Consider the following 18,415-nt stretch of genomic DNA (forward strand, 5'->3'; position numbering starts at 1 on the left):
GAGCGGACACCGGGCGCCAGTACAGCAGCCGTACGAGGGGCCGTTCAGGGTGATCAACAACAACGGGTCCACGTACGCTCTGGACATTGGGGGGGAAAGAGGAGGTTTTCACGGTGGACCAACTCATGTTGATTTGGTGCAGCCGGTCGAGGTTCAGGCACCACGGCGCAGAGGCAGACCTCCCAAACAGAGGCTGATCCAGACTGTGGATATTGGGGGGTGTATCGCCGGTTCTGGGCGGGGGGGGGGTTATGTGGCGACCCACTTTCTGCGCAGGCGAACCGGCTCACAAATAGCCAGCGCGCAGGGGGAGACTTTGGTAATGCATCTCCGACATCATTTCCGCCCGGAGAGGGCAGGCGCTAGGGATTTAAATACCAGTACCGCGAAGTTTGAATAAACTCGTCTCGAAACGACTTACCGACTGCGTGTCGTTATTTCAGCGCTGTGTGTAAGTATTCACCCCCTTCAAGTCAGTATCTAGCAGTTGCACCTTTGGCAGCAATTACTGTGTGGATAGGTCTCTATCAGCTTTACACATCTGGGCGCGCCAATTTTTTGCCATTCTTCTCAACAAAACTGCTCAAGCTCTGTCAGATTGCATGGGGATTGTAAGTGAACAGCCCTTTTCAATTCCAGCCACAAATTCTCAATGGGGTTGAGGTCTGGACTCTGACCTAGGCACTCCAGGGCATTAACTTTGTAGTTTTTAAGCCATTCCTGTGTACCTTTGGCTTTATGCTTGGGGTCTTTGTCTTGCTAGAAAACAAATCTTCTCCCAAGTCGCAGTTCTCTGGCAGACTGCATCAGGTTTTCCTTCAGGATTTCCCTATATTTTGCTGCATTCATGTTACCCTTTACCTTCACAAGCCTTCCAAGGCCTGCTGCAGTGAAGCATCCCCCATAGCATGATGCAGCCACCATGCTTCACAGTAGGGATTGTGTGTTTTGGATGATGTGTGGTGTTTGGCTTGCACTGAACATAGCATTTAGTCTGATGGCCAAAAAGCTCAATTTTGAATTGAACTGAATGATCTTTATTGTCATTGTACATAGGTAGAATGAAACTCTGTTTGGCTTCCTCTCAGGCAATCAAACAAAGCGGTAGATAAAAACAAGACAGTAATAGAAAAACAGTATTAAATAGATAAGTAACAGAAAATAAGTTGCAGCAGCACCAGAATATCACAGTAATGCACAAAGTGCCATTAGTGCAAGTATTTGAGTCCTTGTGTGTGCTCACAGTTTCAGTCATTGTTCTGTGGGAGACATTCCCCCACATGCCTTCTGGCAAACTAGTTGAGATTTCATGTGAGTTTTTTTTCCAAGTGTCTTTTCCATTGCCACCCTTCCATAAAGCTGCAACTGGTGAAGCTCCTGGGCAACAGCTGTTGAATGCACAGTCTCTCCCATCTCAGCCACTGAAGCTTGTAACTCCTCCAGAGATGTCATAGGTCTCTTGTTGGCCTCCCTCTCTAGTCCCTTGCTTGCACAGTCACTTAGTTTCTGAGGACAGCCTACTCTAGGCAGATCTACAGCTGTGCCATATCTTTTTCCATTTCTTGATGATTGACTTAACCAGGGATATTCAGTGACTTGGAAATTTTCTTGTATCCATCTCCTGACTTGTGCTTTTCAATAACCTTTTCGCAGAGTTGCTTGGAGTGTTCTTTTGTCTTCATGGTGAAGATTTTGCCAGGATACTGACTAATCAGCAGTTGGACCTTCCAGATACAGATTACTACAACCAACTGAAACATCTTGACTGCACACCGAGATCTCCAATTAACTAATTATGTGACTTCTAAAACCAATGATGATTTGGTGTGTCAATATTAAGGTGGTGAATACTTATGCAATCAATTATTTTGTAATTAATTTAGATCACTTTGTACAGATCTGTTTTCACTTTGACACAAAAGAGGCTTTTTCTGTTGATCAGGGTAAAAAAAAAAGCCAAATTAAATCCACTGTGATTTAATGTTGTAAAACATGAAAACTTGCAAAGAGGGGTGAATATTTTTTATAGACACTGTACAAATGCAAGCACACATGGGGAGAAGGAGAAACAGTCAGGCACACACATAATGTATAGAGTGAGGGAAGGATTGCTCCAGCAGAGCAGCTTCCTTTTCATACCTGTGCAGTGAGAAGAATGAATCTTTTGGGTGGAACTAAATGCTGATGTATCACAACTGGTGGGTCTGTAAGAGGAACACGGTCTTTGTTGAGGGGTGTAACGACCTTCTGAGGCTGAGAGTTATCGATGGAGGAGAGGGCCCATGAGTGTCCATCAATGTTTGCTGTCATCTGGAATATCAATTACACTGATTAAGAAGGATGATCAGGTCATATGGAATATTGGCTACAGGCTTCAAGTTTGCAGAAAGGGCTTCACTCTTAAACATTCACGGTTTTTCTTGTGTCAAATGTTGCCTTTTCTGCTGAGTATTTAAGCAGAAAAGAAGGAATAGATCATTCAGCCCATCCAGATCTTCATGGCCACACAATAAGATCAAGACTGATCATTCAATATGAACATTGTAACATTGTTCTACTGCTCTGTCCTCACATTCCTTGATCCCATTAATATCTACAAACAGAAATCAAGCCTCCATGGGGTATGGGGGTGGGTGTAGGGGAACACCAAAGATTCAACACCATGCAGATCAAAGCAATCACTTCATTTCTAACCTAAACAACTTGCCCCAGATTTTCAATCTGTGGCCCTGAGTTTAAGATAGCTCACCATTAGGAAAAATTGTCCAAGTTATTTCCATTTGTGATGCATCTAGCACATTGTTGCCCACTATCTCAGCCTCTCCATGTTCCCCTGAAACCTTCATTTGCTAACTAATGCTATCTCCAGCACTTGGCGCACAGCATTCTGTGCCTAGTTATTTCTGGAGCTCATCCAGATAATGCTGTCAACAACTTTGCTTCTGTCACTCATTCACTCATTCAGACAGACATTCCAGGATGAAAAATATTCCACTCAGAACCCTTCTAAACCTTTCCCATCTTATTCTCTGTCCTCTAGTTTTATTCATTTCTAATTAGGAGCAACGCTCCCTGTAGTCTACCCTACCTACATCATTCAATTTTACATACCTCAATCACATATCTTCTTAATACCCCATCTTCAAGAAAAGCAAACCCAGCATCTCTAGTTTCTTCCAATAGTCAAATCATTCCATCAAAGACAACATCCTGGTGAATCTCCTCTACACTGCTATCACATCCTTCCAACAGTGTGTCAACCATACCTGCACTCAATACTTCACCTGTGGTCTGACCAATATTATAGAGTCAGAATCCTAGCACAAAAACAGGCCCTTCGGCCCAACTCACACAACTGTGTTGCTCCCTGAGAAAGTCCTATCTGTCTGCATTTACCCAATAGCCCTGTGAACATCTCCTATCCACGTACTTATTTAGGTGGTTTTAAATATTGCTAATATGCTTGCCTCAACCACTATTTCTGGCAGCTCATTCCAAATATGTACCAGTGCTTCTGTGAAGAAGCTGCCCTTGAAGTCCTTTTTAAATCTCTCAACTCTGATCTTAAACATAAACTTTGATCTTATAGCGTCCACACCCTGGAGAAAAGACTACATGCTTTTGCCATGTCTTTGCCCCTAATAATCCACGTTGGTACATACAGAAGTATAACCCAATGTGGTCTTCTGCTACTGCAATCCTTCTACTTCAAATTTCAACATGTTGCGCGTTCAGAGATGCTCTTCTGCAATGCATGGTTATTTGAGTTACTTGTGCTTTCTTGTCATCTTGAACCAGTCTGGCCTTTCTCCTCTAACTTCTACCATTAATAAGGCGTTTTCATCCACAGAACTGCATCTCACTACATATCTTTTTTTTCCCATATCATTCTCTGTAAATTCAAGAAGCTCAGATCTTTAACCACTCACTTCAGCAGTGTGTGGTACCTGCCTCAAGCAGGCTTCAATTATACCAGTGCCCAAGAAAAGCATGTGATCTGCCTCGATGACTTTGGGCCAACAGCACTTACATTCACAGTGAAGAAGTCTTTTGAGAGGTTGGTGATGAAACATTATCAACTGCTGTCTGAGAAGCAACTTAGATTTGCTCCAAATGGCATACCAGAGCAACAGATCCACACCATCTCATTGGCTCTTCATTCAACCCTGCAATATCTGGATGGCACCAGGATGCTGCTTATTGGCGACAGCTCAGCATTCAATGCCATTACACCCTGAAAACCAATCAATAAGCTCCAAGAACATGGCCCCAATACCTCCTTGTGCAATTGGATCCTGGATTTTCTCATTTGCAGGTCCCAGTCAGCAGACTGGCAACAACAACTCCACAATCTCTATCAGCACAGTGGCATCAAAGGCTGTGTGTTTAGTTCCCTGCTCTACTTGCTTCACATTTATGTCTGTATGGCTAAGCACAGCTCCAATGGCATTTTCAAGTTTGCTGACATTACTATTGTTGTAGGCCAAATCAAAGGTGGTGACGAATCAGCATATAGGAGGAAGATTGAAAATCTGGTTGACTGATGCCACAGCAACTACATCTTACTCAAGACCAAGATGATTATTGACTTCAGAAGAAGGAAATCAGAGGTGCATGGGCCAGTCCTCATTGGAGGATCAGAGGTGGATAGGGTCAGTAACTTTAAATTCCTCGTTATTATTTCACAAGACCTGTCCTGGACACAGCACGGAGGTGTAATTATGAAGAAAGCATATACTACCTTAGGAGTTTGCGAGATTCAGCATGACATATAAAACTTCGGCAAACTTCTATGGATGTGTGGTGGAGAGTATATTGACTGGCTGCATCACAGCTAGGTCTGCAAACACCAATGCCCTTGAACAGAAAATCCTACAAGAAATGATAGATACGGCCCAGTATATCACAGGTCAAGCCCTCCCAACCATTGAGCACATCTCATGAAATGCTGTTGCAGGAAAGCAGCATCCATCATCAGGAACCTCCACCATCAATTTGCCTATAGCCACAAGAGGTCTACAGCAGATGCGAGCTCAATGTTTCTCCACATGGCCTTGGACAAAGCAAATACCTACATCAGGATGCTGATTATTGACTATAGCTCAGCATTTAACAGCATCGTTCCTATAGTCCTACCTCCCACGGCAACTGCATCTTTGACTTCCTAACCAGAAACCACAATCTCTGCAGATTGGAAATAACATCTCCATGTCACTGATAACCAACGCTGGCACTCCACAGGGATGTGTGCCTAACCCGCTGCTCTACTCTCTCTACACCTATGACTGTGTGACTAGGCACAACTCAAATGCCATACACATATTTGCTGATTATACAACCATTGTTGGCAGAATATCAACTGGTGACAAAAGGGCATACAGGAGCAAGATATACTGGGACCAGATGAGATGTACCCCAGGCTACTGTGGGCGGCGAAGGAGGAAATTGTTGAGCCTCTGGCAATGATCTTTGCAGGAGAGGCAGGTCGTGCCTTATGAGCCCGACTGAATGTTTTAAAGATGTGGCTAAACACATTGATTAAGGAAGAGCAGTAGATGTAGTGTACAAGGAGTGATTGATAAGTTCGTGGCCTAAGGTGGAAGAAGTCAGTTTTAGAAAACCTAGCACATTTATTTTTCAACATAGTCCCCTCCTACATGTACACACTTAGTCCAGCGGTCGTGGAGCATATGGATTCCTTCTTTGTGGAAGTGGTCCACAGCATGGGTGATTGATAAGTTCGTGGCCTAAGGTGGAAGGAGATGAGTTATTAACTTCAAACTTTCTGCATTATCACTCAAAGAGTTGAACTGCATGTGCACGTAACAAGCGTGTCTTGGACCTTCAGGCGGTCCACCGCAGGGGTGATTGATAAGTTCGTGGCCTACAGTAGAAGGAGATGAGTTATACAGCTCTTGTTACAGGCACGTGCAGATCAACTCTTCGAGTGAAAAAGCAGAAAGTTTGAAGTTAATAACTCATCTCCTTCTACCTCAGACCACGAGCCTATCAATCACCCCATGCTGTGGACCACTTCTGGAGGTCCAAGACGCCAACTTCCACAAAGAAGGGATCCGTATGCTCCACGACCACTGAACTAAGTGTCTAAATGAAGGAAAAATAAATGTGCTAGGTTTTCTAAAATTGACTCCTTCTACCTCAGGCCACAAACTTATCGATCACCCCTTGTATATGGATTTCAGCAAGGCATTTGATAATAGAACATAGAATAGTACAGCACATTACAGGCGTTTCGGCCCACAATGTTGTGCCGACCCTCAAACCCTGCCTCCCATATAACCCCCCACCTTAAATTCCTCCATATATCTGTCTTGTAGTCTCTTAAACTTCACTAGTGTATCTGCCTCCACCACTGACTCAGGCAGTGCATTCCACGCACCAACCATTCTCTGAGTGAAAACCTTCCTCTAATATCCCCCTTGAACTTCCCTCCCCTTACCTCACAGCCATGTCCTCTTATACTGAGCAGTGGTGTCCTGGGGAAGAGGCGCTGGCTGTCCACTCTGTCTATTCCTCTTAATATCTTGTACACCTCTATCATGTCTCCTCTCATCCTCCTTCTCTCCAAAGAGTAAAGCCCTAGCTCCCTTAATCTCCGATCACAATCCATACTCTCTAAACCAGGCAGCATCCTGGTAAATAATGCAAGGCTTATTGAGAAAGTAAGGAGGCACTGGATCTAAGGGGATCATGCTTTGTGGATCCAGAACTGGCTTGCCCACAGAAGGCAAAGAGTGGGTGTGGTTGGGTCATATTCTGCATGGAGCTTGGTCACCAGTGGAGTGCCTCATGGATCTGTTCTGGGACCCTCTTCTTCATGATGTTTATAAATGACCTGGAAGTGGAGGGATGGGTTAGTAAATATGCTGATGACACAAAGGTTGGGGGCATTATGGATAGTGTGGAGGGCTATCAGAGGTTACAGTGGGACATTGATAGCATGAAAAACTGGGCTGAGAAGTGGCCGATGGAGTTCAACCCAGTTAAGTGTGAGGTGGTTCATTTTAGGAGGTCAAGTATGATGGCAGAATATAGTATTAATGGTAAAACTCCTGGTAGTGTGGAGCATGAAAGGGATCTTGGGGTCCGAGTCCATAGGATACTCAAAGCTGCTGAGCAGGTTGACTCTGTGGTTAAGAAGGCATATGGTGCATTGGCCTTCATCAACTGTGGGATTGAGTTTAAGAGCTGAGAGGTAATGTTGCAGCCATATAGGACCCTGCTCAGGTCCCACTTGGAGTACTGTGCTCAGTTCTGGTCACCTCACTAAAGGAAGGATGTGGAAACTATAGAAAGGGTGCAGAGGAGATTTACAAGGATGTTGCCTGGATTGGGGAGCATGCCTTACAAGAATAGGTTGAGTGAACTCGGCCTTTTTCTCCTTGGAGCGACAGAGGATGACAGGTGACCTGATAGAGGTGTGTAAGATGATGAAAGGCATTGATCATGTGGATAATCAGAGGCTTTTTCCCAGGGCTGAAATGGCTAACACGAGAGGGCACAGTTTTAAGGTGCTTGGAAGCAGGAACAGAGGAGATGTCAGAGGTAATTATTTTTTACACAGAGAGTGGTGTATCTGTGGAATGGGCTGCCAGCGACTGTGGAGGCAGATACAGTAGAGTCTTTTAAGAGACTCCTGGAGAGGTATATGGAGCTCAGAAAAATAGAGGGCTATGGGTAACCCTAGGTAATTTCTAAAGTACACATTCAGCACAGCATTGTGGGCCTAAGGGCCTGTATTGTGCTGTAGGTTTTTTATGTGCCTATACCAGTAAGTTGAGTGGTGTCACAGCAACAACCTTGCACTCAATGTCAGCAAGACCAAAGATCTTATTGTGGGCTTCAGAAAAGGTGAGACAAAGGAACACAAACCAATCCTCATAGAGGGATCAGAGATTCCCAAATAGTAAGTTGACAGTTCTGACCCTCTTGTAACCTTTAATTCAGAGCAATACAGTATAGAGACAGGCCCTTTGGCCCACCCAGTCCATGCCGAACATGGTACCCATCCATCTAGTCCCAAATTCCTATGTTTGGTCCATATCCCACTAAACCTTGCTCCCCGTGTTCATTAAAAAATACTACTGTACCTGCCTGAACCATTCATTCCATATACTCACCCACCTCTGGATGAACTGCGACCCAAAACAGCCTTCAGAAGTTACCTGTTCAACTGGATTTTTACTCTTACTTTATCTAAAAATGAATGGCTCATACATTATAATACAAAGCCTTCAGGTTTGTAGCTTCCCTTACTGCCATGTTCACTTGTCTATTTTAAATCTGTCCAAGCTGTAATTTATTCCAAACAGTGTCCGTCTTACCTGTACTTCCATCAGTGGTCTCTGGAAGGGAAAAGAGTCATGATTGATGCACCAAAGGACATCATTATCATCGTTCTCAGATGCAGCCAAGAGTAGAACACCTATAAAATCAGATACTGGCATCAAATCAGCTATAACACAACAAAGCAGACAATACCTGAACAAACATGCAGTCCAAAAGACTGCATCAGTACACTGCCCAACAATCTCGAGTTGTTCAGTATGATCAGGACCATCAGCAGACCATTCAGTCCTTTGGGCCTGTTGGATATGAGCAGCCCTGGGATATATCCAACATAATGTGCTGTAAAGTTGCAAGTACCTCCTCCCTGGTAAAATGAATGCCCTCCAAAACTCTCCACTTGTTTTCCTAATCTCTTAAGCAACAGTAATTGTCTCTTCAGTGAACAGAGAAGAAATATTCATTAAGAATGCTACCCATCTCCTATGATTCCAGGCACAGGCAAGCTCTGCCGATTTCTAACTTACCCCTCCCTAGCCACCCTTTTAATATAACTATACAACTTCTTGAAATTTCTGTGTACAGATCTGGTCAGCCTGTTATATGAAAGCCATAGTTCAACTGGAAAGAGTATAGAAAACATTTGAGGACATTGCTAAGACCAGCAGGCCTGAGTTATAAGGAGAAGTTGGGAGACAGAGTCTTTATTCCTTGGAACATAGGAGAAACAGGATGACCTTATAAGAAGCTATGACATAGGAGCAGAATTAAGGCCATTTGGCCCATCGAATCTGCTTCACCATTCAATTATAGCTGATCCTTTTTCCTCTCCTCAACCCATTCCTCAGCCTTCTACCTGCAACCTTTGATCTGTATCCAATTAAGAACTATCAATCTCTGCCTTAAATACACCCAACAACCTGGCCTCCACAACTAAATGCGGTAATAAATTCCACAAATTCACCACCTTCGGGCTAAAAAAATTTCTTTGCATCTCTGTTTTAGATGGACGCCCCTCTATCCAGAGGGTGTGCCCTCTTGTCCTAGATTCCCACACCATGAGAAACATCCTCTCTACATCTACTCTGTCTAGGCCTTTTAACATTCAAAAGGTTTCAATGAGATCCCTCCACCCCAATTCTTCTAAATTCCAGCAAATACAGACCCTGAGCCATCAAACGTTCCTCATATGATAACCCTTATGAAAGTATTTAGAACTTGGAGAAGGACAGATGAAGTGGACGGTAACAGTCTTTTCCCCAAGGTAAGGATGAGGGAAGAGGGGAAAGATTTAAAAGGGATCTGAGGGGCAACTTTTTCCACAGATGGTGATAAGTATATGGACAAGCTGCCAAGGTAGTAGCTGAGGCGATAAGCAATATCAGTTAAGATCCACTTGGATAGGTGCATGGAACAGCAGAGCTTAGAGGGAAATGGGTCAAATACCAGAAATTGGGACTACCTGGATGGGTATTGTGGTTCCCATGTATTGGTTTAGCAGAAGGACCTGTGTCCATCCTGTGATCTATGACCAAGTATACAAAATGACGAGTTTAAATAGAAGAAATTAGAAACAGGCCATTCTACCCACCTTATCCATTCTGACCTTTTTGCCCACCTACACCAACCCTATGCCTTTACTACTTAAATGCCAGTCTAAATGTTTTTGTAGTGAATGTATCAGACTCCATGACCTCCAGTGGCAGTGAGTTCCAGAAATCACCCATTGTCTAAATAACCCGCCTGCAAATCGCATTTAAAATAATTTTTTTTTTAAATTTTAAAAACTCCATCCTCTCACCATAAAACATACACCCACTTATATTTATATCCCAGCCATCACATTGTTGGTCTTTACAGCAAGAGTATGCAAAACAAAATTTGAATTTTTGAAACAACTTCATAGGATACCTCACAGTAATAAGACAAACAATTACTCACTTGATACACAGTTATAAAATGACCTCTGCTACCAAGGTCAACATTCCCATACTAGAAATATCTAAATATGTAAGGACACAGCAGATAGCTGGGAAAAAAAACAACAGAAACATTTGATGGTTCTGGGTCTATACTTGCTTTTATTTAGAAGGATGATGGGGGATTTCATAGAAACCTTTCGAATGTTAGAATTGGTGATTTCCATATTCCCTAATATTGATTGGGATTACCACAAAGTCTTAAAGGCTTGGATAAGATTGAATTTGTTACATGTGCCTAGGAAAGATTTCTCAAACAATGTGTAGATAGCCCTACTAGTGAAGGGCAACAATGGACCTCCTATTGGGAAATGAGAAAGGGGATGATAGGGTTAATTATAGGGGTATTATGGGTATAGATAAATTAAATCGAGCAGACTTTTTCCACTAAGGTTGGGTGAGACTAGAACTAGAGCTCATGGGTTAAGGGTGAAAGGTGAACTGTTTAAGAGGAACTAGAAGGAACAACTTCACTCAGAGGGTGCTGAGAGTGTGGAACGAGCTTCAGCACAAGTGGTGGATGGGAAGTGTATGGAGAGCGATGGTCTGTGTGCAGGTTGATAGGACTGGACAAATTAATAGTTCAGCATGGGCTAGATGGGCCAAAGAGTCTGGTTCAGTGGTACAGCGTTGTATGACTCTATTATTCTATGACAAAAGATTGAAGTGTCAGTGGGGAAGCTCTTTGGGACCAGTGACCATAATTCTATTTGTTAAAAATTGTTATGGAGGAGGAACTTCGTTGCACAAGTTAAAAGACCCATATTTGGCAAGACAAACTTTTCATACTGTGCAAAAGTAGGGAAGAAATTGCTGGGATCATAGCAGAGAAATGTGTATTATCATTGGCCATGGGTATGGGAAGGCTGGACATGGGTTAACATTGTGCATTTAAGAAAGGCTGAAAGGACAAGCTGGGGAACTATAGACCAGTAAATCTTTATGTCAGTGGTAGGAGAGTTATTAGCGAGGGCTGACAGGACCACCAGACTCAAAAATAATTACTTTCCCCAAGCAGTAAGATAGTTCCACCCACTAATTCCACCACTACAGGCAGTCCCCGGGTTACGTACAAGTTCCATTCCTGAGTTCTGCTTTAAGTCGGATTTGTACCTCAGTCGGAACAATACGGTATTATTTAGTGTCAGTTAGTCAAATGTTTGTCTTAGTATATAGTATATATTTTACCTTTCTATGCATATAAAACACTTAAGGACGTATGTATTCCAATAATTAAACCACTGCATTGCTTCATAATAATTGTAGCTTTCATCGGAGCAGCACCTTTCGCATGCTCCATTATTCTCACTTTATCCGTTGTCCTTTAAAATTGTTCCAATCGTTGACCGATTGTAGCCTAATGCTTTTCCAATAACCAATGGCATTTCACCTCTTTCCAAACACTTCATTATTTCCACTTTATTTTCAATCGCGATCGCTTTCCGTCAACAGAAACACCGTGGGTGGCGGGTCCCGAGGTCCGCTGGGTCCTAAGGACCACCTCACTGAATTCCCTGGGTCCGCACTGAGAAAGTTAAATGGGACAAGTGGGAGCTGTGCTGGGTTTGAGTATTTGATCCTCCACAATATTCCGCATGGGAATTTAAACTGGAGGTGGCAGTGTTTTTTTTACGATGTCGAGTTGCGAGCTCAACATCAACCCGGCAGGGATGGTATGGGAGTCTCTGGATCGACATCAGCCCAGCACAGGAGCGCTCTGTCACTGGATAGAACTCGGAAACCTCCGTTCTCCAGCCCGGCGCTGATCCCACGGGGCCACCAGCTCACCGGAATGGAGGGGGCGGGGTCAGGGTGAACCTTACTAAGAAAAATTTAAGCCAAATACAAAGTTAAACACTCAACACAGTGTCAAAGGCAACAACTTAAAATGGCGGACGGCGTTCTCCTTCCCTGGTTCGTAAGTACGAGTTGTCTGTAAGTCGGACATTCATAACTCAGGAGCTACCTGTACTTTATTATCTCCCATCAGTCACCTTATGTATAGCCTAGTGTCACTTTAGGGACATACAATCAGTCAATCAGTCTTATGTATTGACATTTATTGTGTGTTGTCTTATTATTATTAAACTTGATCATTATCTTTTGTGTCTTTATTTAGTGCTGCATCAGATTCAGAGTAACCATTATTTTACTCTCCTTACACTTGTGTACAGGAAATGACATTAAACAATCTTGAATCTCTTAGACAATCTCTCTCCATCTCTGGAAACACACTGTCTGCTGACTGTGTTTTATACAGACTCTCACAACTATCTTAACTATACCTCTTCCCACCCTGTCACATAAATTCTATTCTTTTTTTCTCATTTCTTCTATCTTTGTCACAACTGTTCTTATGATGAGACTTTCCACTCCGGGACATTGTATATGCCCTTCAAAGAACAGAGTTTTCCTTCCTCTGGCATCCATCAAAGCTGCCCTGTTGGCCCATGGCCTCCTCTTCTGCCATGTTGAGGCCACTCACAGGTTGGAGGAACAGCATCTCATGTTCTGTCTGGGTAGCCTCCAACCTGATGGCATGAACATTGATTTTTCTAACATCAGCTAATTTCTCTCACATCCCCTTCTCTTCGCCTCCTTCTGGTGCCCCTCCTTTTTTTTTAAGAACCATAGAACATTACAGCACAGAAACAGGCCTTTAGGTCCTTCTCGGCTTTTCTCCTGTGGTCCACTGTCCTCTCCTATCTGATTCCATTATAACTTCTACCTATTACCTCACAGATTCTCACTTCTTTCTCTCCCCTCCCCCACTCACATATATCCTGAGAGGATGTTTCCTTGGTGTAGTTATCTCAAATTCCACCATAATAAGGGGCACAAATTTCAGTTGAAGGCATGGAGGAGTTTCTTCTTCTGGTGAATTGTGACTGAAATTCTCTATCGCTGAAAACTGAATGTATTTAAAACACATTGACAGGTCTTTCAACTGGAGCGGAGTTGAGGGGCATAGGAAGGCAGTGGAGTATTGGTATTGAGACCAAAACTAGATCAGTCATGATTTCAGGTTTGACAAAAAATAGCTTGACTAATTCCCACTCCAGATTCTTTGTTTTAATGTCATATAAATAAGAAGCAGCATACAGTCATAGTTCCCCTGTAATGCAAATACCTTTCATATACAGAGCTTTGTGAACCTTGGAGGGCCTCTGTGGCATGGCTGAAGCAGAAAATCCTGGTGGCAGTCGTACATGTACCAGCACCAGCATGCTGGGTCTTGCAGATGGATTCTTGAAGGGCATTGTGCTGAAATATAGTCGCACACCTAGATACAAAACAAAGACAGCAATCACAGTATATGTCACACACACTTTATTAAATGCTGGGAGAGGTCAAACCCTGTCAATTGTGGACGACTTGCGTGGACTCTGTGGTTAGTATTCTATGGAATGTTTGTTAGCTTTTGTTTAAAAAACAACTTTCAACAATTGGTTCTTTTTCTTTGCACATTAGATGTTTGGCTATCTTTGGGGAGTGTGGGGGCTTTAACAAATTCTATTTTGCTTCTTTGTTTAATGGCTGCCTGCAAGATCAATCTCAAAGGTTGTATACGGTACACATAATTAGATGATAATTATACTTTAAACTTTGATTCATTACGCATTCAAGGCCAAAAGTGGTGGAATTGTGGATAGCAGAATTGTAGGTTTAAGAAAGGCTCTTAAAATAAACTTGGAAATTATAGGTCAGTGAGCCTGACATCAGTAGTGGAAAAGTTATTGGAAGGTATTCTGAGGGACCAGATATATGAGTATTTGGATAGACAAATTCTGATTAAGAATAGTCAGCTTGGCTTTGTGCATTGTAGGTCGTGGCTAACCAACCTCAGAGTATTTTGAGGAAATTACCAGGAAAGTGGATGTTGTCTACATAGACTTTAGTAAGGCATCAGACAAGGTCCCTCATGGGAGGTTGGTCAAGCAGGTTCAGTCGCTTGGCATTCAAGATGAGGTAGTAAATTGGATTAGACATTGGATTTGTGGGAGAAACCAGAGTGGTAGTAGATAATTGCCCTCTGACTGGAGGCTTGTGACTAGCAGAGTGCAGCAGGGATTGGTGTTGAGTGTTTGTAGTTTGTCATCCATATCAATGATCTGGATGATAACGTGGTTAACCGAATCAGCAAATCTGACGTAAGATTAGTGGTGTGGTGGACAGCAAGGAACACTGTCAGTTCTTGCAGCAGGATCTGAACCAGCTGGAAAAGTAGATGAAAAATGGCAGATGGAGTTTAATGCAGACAAGTATGAGGTATTGCACTTTGGCAGGATCAACCAGGGTAGGTGTTACACAATGAAAGGTAAGGCACTGAGGAGTACAATAGAAAAAATAGTTCTGGGAATACAGGCCCATAATTCATTGAAAGTGCTGGCATTGATAGATAGGGGTGTAGAGAAAGCTTTTGGTACAGTGGCCTTCATAAATCAAAGTATTGAGTGTAAGAGATGGGATGTTATATTGAAATTGTATAAGATGTTGGTGAACCTAATTTGGAGTATCGTGTGCATTTTTGTTCACCCACCTACAGGAAAATTGTAAATAAGTCTGAAAGAGAAAATTTACAAGGATCTTGCCGGGACTGGAGGACATGAGTTATGTGGGAAGATTGGATAGGTTAGGACCTTATTCAGCCAGTGCAGGTGGTACATGCGAGCTCAATTTCAAAGTTCAAGAGACGTTTGGATAGGTACATGGATAGTAAGGATATGGATGGGATGGGATTGACAGTTTAAATGGTTCAGCAGACTAGATGGGCCATAGGGCCTGCTTCTGTGCTGTACTTCTCTATGACTCCAAGACGAAGACGGTAAATAGACAGAGCAATGACAGATGGCATTGAATCCTGATGAGCACTAGCTGATGCATTGCACATGGAAACAAAATTTTTATGCAGGTTGATCACAGATAGCTGTAAAAATAAAAAGGTTGTAATAGTAGATGACTTTACTTTCTTGATATTGACTTGGACTGCCCTACTGCCAAGTGCTTAGATGGGGCAGAATTCATTAAGTGTCCTGAAAAGTTTTCTTAAACAATTTACAGTCTAGATAACTGTACTACAGAAGGGCAACAATGAACCTCAGTGGGAAATGGGACAGACAAGAGTCAGCGAAGCAGAATTTTGCAAATGGTGACCAGATTTCTATTAGTTTTAAGTTATGGGAAAGGATAAGATTAGTCTGCAGGTTAAAGTCCAAGCATGGGGAAAAGCAAATTTTAGAGGCACTGGACAACTTAGAAAAATTGACTGGCTAAAGCTGTTTGCAAGTAAAGGGATGTCTGGCAAGTGTGAGACAGGTAAAAGTAAGATAGGGAGAGTTGTAAACACCACGGTCCTGAAAAACGTTATCTCATTTTTACTATGTATTGTACCTGCAGTTATTGTCAAAATGACAATAATAGTGACTTGACTTCAGGAACAGTATGTTCCTGTTTGGCTGGCAACAGTGGGGAACACTTCATGAGCAATATTGAGGGTCTGGTCTGAAAAAGGAGGTGGACTATGGAAGGTATAAGCAGTTGGTATCAAGCCAAACTCTTGAGGAGAAAAAGATGCTAGAGTATATTTGAGGGAAAACAGGAGGACAAAAAATTAGCAAATTTACATAAGGTAAAAGAGAATCCTAGGAGATTCTGCAGGCATATTAAGAGGTTAATGTGGGAAACAATAGGTTCTCAAGTGATGGGTGATAGCTTAGATTTTTAAAACTCCTCTTGTGAACGTCTATCGTTTTTACGTAAAACCGGCGATTTCAAAATTATCCGGTCTAGTGTGGACATGGCCTTTGTTTGGTGTTGTCGTCTCCATGTTCCAGATGATAGATAGATAGATAGATACTTTATTCATCCCCATGGGGAAATTCAACTTTTTTTCCAATGTCCCATACACTTGTTGTAGCAAAACTAATTACATACAATACTTAACTCAGTAAAAAATATGATATGCATCTAAATCACTATCTCAAAAAGCATTAATAATAGCTTTTAAAAAGTTCTTAAGTCCTGGCGGTTGAATTGTAAAGCCTAATGGCATTGGAGAGTATTGACCAGTTCTAGGCTCCATGTTCTAAGATCCAGGATCAGTGTTCCAAGTTCCAGGCGCCCTGTTCCAGTTCCAGTCTCCGTGTTCCAGGTCCAGGCTCTGAGTCCCAAGTCCAGTCCAGGTTCCAAGTTCCAAGTCAAGTCCAAGTCCTGGCTCCCAGTCCAAGTCTGTCTCCATGTCAAGTCTCCGTGCTTGTGTCCTGCACTTGGGTCCGCCTCCAGTCACCCCAAACGCCACATTGCAACAGAAACAGTAGCTGACAAGCGAAGACAAAGACGATATAAAAGCAAAAGAGAGGGCATATGATAAAGCAAAAATCAGGTGAAGTCAGAGGATGTGGAAACATTTAAAAACCAACAGAAGGCGACTAAAAGGCCATAAGGGGGGGAAAGATGAACGATGAAGGTAAACTAGCAGAAGTGAATGCAGTTGCTGTAACTAGGGAAATAGTGCTTGAACCTGATGGACTACACCTCAGGGTTGTAAGAGAGGTAGCCAAAGAGATTGTGCAGGTATTATTAATGATCTTCCAAGAGTCTATAGATTCTGGCATGGTTCCAGAGAACTGGAGATATGCAAATGTTACTCCCCTCTTCAAGAAGGGAGGGAGGCAGAAGAAAGGACATTATAGGCCTGTTAGCCTGACATTAGTGGTTGGGAAGATGTTGAAGTCAATTGTTAAGGATGTGGTTTCAAGATAACTGTGCTTAGAGGCACATGATAAAATGGCCAGAGTCAGCATGGCTTCCTTAGGGGAAAATCTTGCCTGTTAAGTCTGTTGGAATCCTTTGAAGAAACAACAGGCAGGATAGACAAAGAAACAGTGGACATTACGTACTTGGATTTTCAGAAGGCATTTGATAAGGAGCTGCACGAGGCTGCTTAACAAGATAAGAGCCCATGGAATTATGGGGAAGATACTAGCATGGATAGAGGATTGGCTGATTGGCAATGGTTTCTAGCTTAGCACGGCATAGTATTTTCAAAAGAGATTACGTTGTTATTTTTTTGAAGGATTTAAAATACTTTAAGATACATTTGGCTTAGATTGTAAACAGTTAAGGTATTTGATAGTGCTTAAATGTTATGCAGGACTGTTGTGATGGAAAATAACTGGTTCTTCGAGTCTCAACAGGAGAGGCCTGGACACACACTGTTTTAATAATAAGGAATTTATTTACAAGGGGAAGTCGGGTCAACACAAGCAACTACAATACACAGAAAGCAGTGTGGGGACAGAGTACAGTTACACATACAAAGAACAAGGGAAAAGCACTACAACAGCTATCCCCTTGACCTTGGATAGCTGTGGCTCCCTTACCAGGACAAACGATAGACCTTCCCAAACATAAATCAATGCACTTACATTCAATGAGGTAGTCTGTAAGAAAGACTGAGCCAGGCACATGTCTCACCTTTTATAGCATGGGGCTGGGCAAGATAATCCAATTAAGGTGACCAATAATTTAGGTGTGCATTGATTAGTTGGGAGGGACCAAATGTTGATTGGCATGTGGTGTGTCCTCCGACCAGCCAGGTGGCAGTGCGTCTGTCACGTGGCCGGTATCTCCGGATACACTCCACCCCTCGGAAGACGCACCATATAGCCAACACACACAAGAGGGTGAAACTATATCACATACCAGAAATAACTATTTTTAAGCAGCTAAGTAAATTCAGAGACACTCAATCAGCTGACATGCGCAACATAGTATAAAAATGGCTATGATTACAAGGATGAGTGCGATGGACCAGTGAATGACAGTTGCCCACCACCCCTCTAGGGACCCAAACAGCCACCAATTGACCCCCGATGGGGTGGGTGCTTCAGGAACTGGTATTTCCCTCCCCACAATTTGACCTCCACCCGAGTCCCCACCCTCAGAGTTATTCCACAGCCACTGAGTAGACCTAACGAATGCTGGTGCAGACTCCGCAATGAGCACACTTCTTTTCAGCTGGTCACAGGAACTGTGAGCGAAACTGGTACCCCGGGTGCCCCAGTGACCACTGCCAATGGTGCCGCTAAGCTGGGGGCTCCCTGGACCCTGAACGGGACTCACTAGAT

At 43.0% G+C, this 18,415-nt stretch overlaps 1 protein-coding gene across 2 annotated transcripts in view; it reads right to left on the reverse strand.

Moving 5' to 3' along the window:
* nup155 (nucleoporin 155) overlaps positions 1-18,415 on the reverse strand; it is a 278,025-nt gene that overhangs the window by 155,621 nt on the left and 103,989 nt on the right. For both annotated transcript variants that reach the window (XM_073047830.1, XM_073047831.1), the window contains 3 exons: positions 13,417-13,569; positions 8,346-8,446; positions 2,140-2,310 (listed from right to left, as the gene is read on the reverse strand). In XM_073047830.1, coding sequence (XP_072903931.1) covers positions 2,140-2,310; positions 8,346-8,446; positions 13,417-13,569 — 425 coding nt within the window. The remainder of the gene's footprint in view (positions 1-2,139; positions 2,311-8,345; positions 8,447-13,416; positions 13,570-18,415) is intronic.

The sequence above is a fragment of the Hemitrygon akajei genome, chromosome 6 (assembly GCF_048418815.1).
Source record: "Hemitrygon akajei chromosome 6, sHemAka1.3, whole genome shotgun sequence".
NCBI lineage: Eukaryota > Metazoa > Chordata > Chondrichthyes > Myliobatiformes > Dasyatidae > Hemitrygon > Hemitrygon akajei.